The sequence below is a fragment of the Phoxinus phoxinus genome (genome assembly GCF_949152265.1).
Source record: "Phoxinus phoxinus genome assembly, chromosome: 21".
NCBI classification, from domain to species: Eukaryota; Metazoa; Chordata; class Actinopteri; order Cypriniformes; family Leuciscidae; genus Phoxinus; species Phoxinus phoxinus.
Window position 1 is genome coordinate 753,324 of NC_136896.1, and position 7,500 is coordinate 760,823.

Here is a 7,500-nt window from a genome sequence, read left to right on the forward strand (position 1 = left end):
CACAGACCCGGAAACAAAGTCTTAACTTTCAAATTTGGTCATTTTTTAAAGAAATTAAACAATAAATATAGTGTTTTGATGCTCTTTAATGTGTGTGACAGATCGCTGCCTCAGTTAAAGCCGCTCGTGAACCATCATCTCTTCCTTCTAGTTCATTTATAGCATCAAATAAACATGAATGAACATCAGAATGTTGTTTTAACCGCGGAAAGACGACAGTACACTCCGCTTCTCAAGCTCACATCCTTTAGCGTTGATCTACTAACTCTCCTGACTGCTGTCGGACAAAATGGCGGATTCGGCGGATGATGATTGGTCAGATCGCCTGTCAATCAAACTCCTGCGAATGGGTCAATTGGCAGATAATTTAGCTTTTTTAATCAACAAATCTTGATTTATATTCCCAGAAAAAAAGACATAATATTGTATGGCATTTTACTCATATAGTAAATGCATCTTGATTTAAGAATGTTTAGATATTTGTACTGAAAACAAGACAAAAATACTGAGTAAAAAAAGCATGTGTGCAGTGTATATAATCTGTGAAGGTTCAGTGCCAGTCAGAAGCTCACAGCGCCATCTGGTGTTTGTAATGAGAAGTGCAGCTCTCAGCTCAGGCCAGAGTGAAGAAGATCTCTCTCTTCCTCCTCCTCCTCCTCTTCTTTCCTCCTCCTCTTCCTCTTCTTTCCTCTTCCTCCTCCTCTTCTTTCCTCCTCTCCTCCTCTTCCTCTCCTCCTCTTCCTCTCCTCCTCCTCTCCGCTGAGCTAGTTTACCCGCAGCAGCCCGTCGTCTCCCTCTCCTCCTCTCCTCTTCCTCTCCTCCTCCTCTTCCTCCTCTCCTCTGGTCTAGTTCACCCGCAGCAGCCCGTCGTCTCCCTCTCCTCTTCCTCCTCCTCTCCTCTTCCTCTCCTCCTCCTCTTCCTCCTCCGCTGGTCTATTCACCCGCAGCAGCCCGTCGTCTCTCTCTCCTCCTCCTCCTCTCCTCTTCTTCCTCTCCTCTTCTCCTCCTCCTCTTCCTCTCCTCTTCTCCTCCTCCTATTCCTCCTCCTCCTCCTCTTCCTCTCCGCTGGTCTAGTTCACCCGCAGCAGCCCGTCGTCTCCCTCTCCTCTTCCTCCTCCTCCTCCTCTTCCTCTCCTCTTCTCCTCCTCCTCTTCCTCTTCTCCTCCTCCTCTCAGCAGCCCGTCGTCTCCCTCTCCTCTTCCTCCTCCTCTTCCTCTCCTCTTCTCCTCCTCCTCCTCTTCCTCTCCTCTTCTCCTCCTCCTCTTCCTCCTCTCCGCTGGTCTAGTTCACCCGCAGCAGCCCGTCGTCTCCCTCTCCTCCTCCTCTCCTCTTCCTCCTCCTCCTCTTCCTCCTCCTCTCCTCTTCCTCTCCTCCTCCTCTCCTCCTCCTCTTCCTCCTCCTCTTCCTCTCCTCCTCCTCTTCCTCTCCGCTGGTCTAGTTCACCCGCAGCAGCCCGTCGTCTCCCTCTCCTCCTCCTCTCCTCTTCCTCCTCCTCCTCTTCCTCCTCTCCGCTGGTCTAGTTCACCCGCAGCAGCCCGCCGTCTCCCTCTCCTCCTCCTCTCCTCTTCCTCCTCCTCCTCTTCCTCCTCTCCGCTGGTCTAGTTCACCCGCAGCAGCCCGTCGTCTCCCTCTCCTCCTCCTCTCCTCTTCCTCCTCCTCCTCTTCCTCCTCTCCGCTGGTCTAGTTCACCCGCAGCAGCCCGTCGTCTCCCTCTCCGGCTCCGTCACCTCATGAAGCTCGAGCCTGTGCTGGACGGGCGTCTGGACGGCGAGTCTCACCAGCTCTCTGTGATGGACAGGAGTAATTACACAGCACAGATCTCCTTTAACATCTCCAGTCTTCAGTCACAAACTCACTTTGCCACAGTCGTGAAGGCCTCGTCCACGTTGAGTCCGGTCTTGGCGCTGGTCTCCAGGAAAATGACCCCGTACTCCTGAGAAAAACACGTTTAAAGGGCTTGGAATGGGAATGAAGCGTTTAATGTTGAATAAATCATTTGTGAACCGAAAGGCTGTACTTCACTCCACAAAAGAGCTATTTTTAGATCAAACTAGAAAAAAGTGTTTATAGAATAAAGGTATGTATATATTATAATGATTTATGACAATGATTTAATTGATTATAATTAATTAATTAATATTTACCAGTAGAGCATATACAAATATACTGTGTGTGTGTGTGTGTATATGTATATATATTTAATTATGAATAAAATAATAATACATACATATACACACACACACACACATATATATATATATATTAAATTAATAAATGAATACAAATAATTAAATGAATATATATTTAAATATATTGAATAACTGGAATAGATTGAGACTCACTCTGGCGAGCTTCTCTCCATCCTCACGTCGGATCACTCTCCCACTGCTCATGTCTGACTGAACACACACACACACACACACACACACACACACACACACACACACACACACACACACACACACACACAGTTACAGTTACCATTCATAAACATGTGCTCGCGCTGCTCATGTCTGACTGAACACACACACACACACACACACAGTTACAGTTACCATTCATAAACATGCGCTCCAGCTGCTCATGTCTGACTGAACACACACACTCACACACACACACACTCACACACACACACACACACACACACACACACACACACACACACACACACACACACACACACTTACAGTTACAGTTATCATTCATAAACTCTTACCTTGTTTCCAAGCAACATGATGACCACATCATCCTGAGCATATTCATGGATCTCAGTAAGCCACGCCTACAACACAAACCCCCAACCAATCAGAAGCCTCTAATACTCTAATACACACAATTGTTATTGTTTGTTTGTGCATGCTTGTGTGAAGTGGAGCTCGTACTCGTGTGTTATCAAAGGAGGATTTGCTGGTGATGTCATAGAGCAGGAGCAGCGCTGAGAGAGATTAATAACATCATCATGATTACAGTATGAACACACACACACACACTCCGCTCACACTCACACACACACACACACACACACACACACACACTCCGCTCACACTCACACACACACACACACTCCGCTCACACTCCGCCCACACTCACTCACTCCGCTCACTCTCACTCTCACACTCACTCTCACACTCACACACTCACTCTCACACTCACTCACTCACTCACTCACTCACTCTCACACACTCACTCTCACTCTCACTCTCACACTCACTCTCACACTCACTCACTCTCACACTCACACTCACTCTCACACTCACTCTCACTCTCACTCTCACACACTCACTCTCACACTCACTCACTCACACTCTCACACTCACTCTCACACTCACTCTCACACTCACTCTCACTCTCACACACTCACTCTCACTCTCACACTCACTCTCACACACTCACTCTCACACTCACTCTCACACTCACTCTCACACTCACTCTCACACTCACTCTCACACTCACTCTCACACTCACTCTCACACTCACTCACACTCACTCTCACACTCACTCTCACACTGACTCACTCACTCTCACACTCACTCTCACACTCACACTCACTCTCACACTCACACACTCACTCTCACTCTCACACTCACTCTCACACACTCACTCTCACACTCACTCACTCTCACACTCACACTCACTCTCACACTCACACTCACTCTCACACTCACACTCACTCTCTCTCACACTCACTCTCACTCACTCTCACTCTCACACTCACTCTCACACTCACTCTCACACTCACTCTCACTCTCACACTCACTCTCACTCTCACTCTCACACTCACTCTCACACTCACTCTCACTCTCACTCTCACACTCACTCTCACACTCACTCTCACTCTCACTCTCACTCTCACACTCACTCTCACTCTCACACTCACTCTCACACTCACTCTCACTCTCACACTCACTCTCACACTCACTCTCACACTCACACTCACTCTCACACTCACTCTCACTCTCACACTCACTCTCACACTCACTCTCACACTGACTCACTCACTCACTCTCACACTCACTCTCACACTCACTCTCACACACACTCTCACACACACACACACACACACACTCTCACTCTCACACTCACTCTCACACTCACTCACAATCACTCACACACTCACTCTCACTCTCACACTCACTCTCACTCTCCGCTCACACTCACACTCCGCTCACACTCACCTCACACTCACTCTCACACTCACTCTCACACTCACTCTCACTCTCACTCACTCACACTCACACTCACTCTCACACTCACTCTCACACTCACTCACTCTCACACTCACTCTCACACACACTCTCACACACACACTCTCACTCTCACACTCACTCACTCACATTCACTCTCACACTCACTCTCACTCTCCGCTCACACTCACACTCCGCTCACACTCACTCCGCTCACTCACACTCACACTCCGCTCACACTCACCTCACACTCCGCTCACACTCACACTCCGCTCACTCACACTCCGCTCACACTCACTCTCCGCTCACACTCACCTCACACTCCGCTCACACTCACTCCGCTCACACTCACACTCCGCTCACACCGCTCACTCACACTCACACTCCGCTCACACTCACTCCGCTCACACTCACTCTCCGCTCACACTCACTCACACTCACTCTCCGCTCACACTCACTCTCCGCTCACACTCACACTCCGCTCACTCACACTCACTTCACACTCCGCTCACACTCACTCCGCTCACACTCACTCCGCTCACACTCACACTCCGCTCACACTCACTCCGCTCACACTCCGCTCACACTCACACTCACACTCTGCTCACACTCACACTCATATCATCCGATCGTGGTTGTATCTCTCTATTAGTATTACTGGATCTTAGTGCTGCATTTGACACCATTGACCACAACATCCTTTTAAATAGACTCGGACATTATGTTGGCATTAGTGGAATTGCACTAGCATGGTTTAAATCATACTTATCTGACCGTTATCAGTTTGTAGCAGTAAATGAAGAGATGTCTTATCAATCACAAGTTCAGTATGGCGTACCACAAGGCTCAGTACTAGGACCGCTGCTGTTCACTCTGTACATGCTACCATTAGGAGATATCATTAGGAAACATGGAATTAGTTTTCACTGTTATGCCGACGATACTCAGCTGTATATTTCTTCAAAACCTAACGAAACCTACCAATTCACAAAATTAACGGAATGCATAGCGGATATAAAAAATTGGATGACTAGTAATTTCCTACTACTAAATTCAGAAAAAACAGAGATTCTAATTATTGAACAAAAAACTTCCACACGTAATAACCTAGAGTACTGTCTAACACTTGATGGCTGCTCTGTTAAGTCTTCGTCGTCGGTTAGGAACCTGTGTGTGTGTGTGTGTGTGTGTGTGTGCTCTTTGATACCAATCTTTCATTTGAAAGTCATGTGTCTAGTATCTGTAAAACCGCTTTCTTCCATCTTAAAAATATATCTAAATTACGTCATATGCTCTCAATGAATAATGCAGAACAATTAGTTCATGCGTTTATGACCTCAAGGCTAGATTATTGTAATGCTCTACTGGGTGGTTGCCCTGCACGCTTAACACACAAACTACAGCGAGTTCAAAACGCAGCAGCTCGAGTTCTTACTAGAACCAGGAAGTATGACCATATTAGCCCTGTTCTGTCAACACTGCATTGGCTGCCTATTAAACATCGTATAAATTTTAAAATATTGCTGATCACTTACAAAGCACTAAATGGTTTAGCTCCGCAGTACTTGAGCGAGCTCTTAACGCATTATAGTCCTTCACGTCTACTGCCATCTCAAAACTCCGGCCAGTTAATAATACCTAGAATATCAGAATCGACTGCTGGCGGTAGATCCTTTTCCTATTTAGCTCCAAAACTCTGGAACAGTCTTCCTACCATTGTCCGGGAAGCAGACACACTCTGTCAGTTCAAAGCTAGACTAAAAACACATCTCTTCGGCCTAGCATACACATAACACATTATAGACTTATATAATTAGGCTGCATAGTTTAGAACAGCCGGGACCGGGAACACTTCCCGTAATCCTGATGTACTTGGTACATCATAAGAAGGATGGCGTCTACGCTAATATTAGTCTCTCTGTCTATCCCGAGGTTTACCGCTGTCCACCGGAACCAGGCCGTATCCAGATCTGATGAAGGACCAGCGCCAGGACACGACGACGCCGCTGACCTGAAGTGTCAACCAGTCTCTCCTCCTCTCCACTCCGACTTCAACCAACCGGAACTGGACAAATACTCTGATTCATTCTGAACTTCATACACTGTTCACTCATTGGCCAGAGGAGAACTGGCCCCCGACTGAGCCTGGGTTCTCCCAAGGTTTATTCTCCATTCTGTCCCTGATGGAGTTTTGGTTCCTTGCCGCTGTTGCCTTACCTTCTGGCTTGCTTAGTTGGGGACATTTAATATTCAACAATATTATAGATCTGCCTTAAAGGTGGATGATGATGAAATTATTTTTTGTATTATTTTCATGTTATCACTGTGAAGCTGCTTTGATACAATCTGTATTGTAAAAAGCGCTATATAAATAAAGGTGACTTGACTTGACTTGACACTCCGCTCACACTCACTCCGCTCACACTCCGCTCACACTCACACTCCACTCACACTCCGCTCACACTCCGCTCACACTCACCTCACACTCACCTCACACTCCGCTCACACTCACCTCACACTCCGCTCACACTCACCTCACTCCGCTCACACTCCGCTCACACTCCGCTCACACTCACCTCACACTCACCTCACTCCGCTCACACTCCGCTCACACTCACCTCACACTCCGCTCACACTCACCTCACTCCGCTCACACTCCGCTCACACTCCGCTCACACTCACCTCACACTCACCTCACTCCGCTCACACTCCGCTCACACTCACCTCACTCCGCTCACACTCCGCTCACACTCCGCTCACACTCACCTCACTCCGCTCACACTCCGCTCACACTCACCTCACACTCACCTCACTCCGCTCACACTCCGCTCACACTCACCTCACACTCCGCTCACACTCACCTCACACTCCGCTCACACTCACCTCACACTCACCTCACTCCGCTCACACTCCGCTCACACTCACCTCACACTCCGCTCACACTCACCTCACACTCCGCTCACACTCCGCTCACACTCACCTCACACTCCGCTCACACTCACCTCACACTCCGCTCACACTCACCTCACTCCGCTCACACTCCGCTCACACTCACCTCACACTCACACTCCGCTCACACTCACCTCACACTCCGCTCACACTCACTCCGCTCACACTCACACTCCGCTCACTCCGCTCACACTCACCTCACACTCACACTCCGCTCACACTCACCTCACACTCCGCTCACACTCACTCCGCTCACACTCTGCTCACACTCACACTCCGCTCACACTCACTCCGCTCACACTCACTCCGCTCACACTCACTCCGCTCACACTCCGCTCACACTCACTCTGCTCACACTCCGCTCACA

At 48.5% G+C, this 7,500-nt stretch overlaps 1 protein-coding gene across 1 annotated transcript in view; it reads right to left on the reverse strand.

The window, feature by feature from the left end:
* Positions 1 to 1,667: 1,667 nt before the first annotated feature.
* LOC306989385 (ras-related protein Rab-37) overlaps positions 1,668 to 7,500 on the reverse strand; it is a 9,404-nt gene continuing 3,571 nt past the window's right edge. Inside the window, exons 5-9 of the mRNA XM_079595060.1 lie at positions 2,883 to 2,935; positions 2,717 to 2,782; positions 2,343 to 2,399; positions 1,857 to 1,933; positions 1,668 to 1,785 (exon numbers count right to left, since the gene is read on the reverse strand). Coding sequence (XP_079451186.1) covers positions 1,686 to 1,785; positions 1,857 to 1,933; positions 2,343 to 2,399; positions 2,717 to 2,782; positions 2,883 to 2,935 — 353 coding nt within the window. The 3' untranslated portion in view covers positions 1,668 to 1,685. The remainder of the gene's footprint in view (positions 1,786 to 1,856; positions 1,934 to 2,342; positions 2,400 to 2,716; positions 2,783 to 2,882; positions 2,936 to 7,500) is intronic.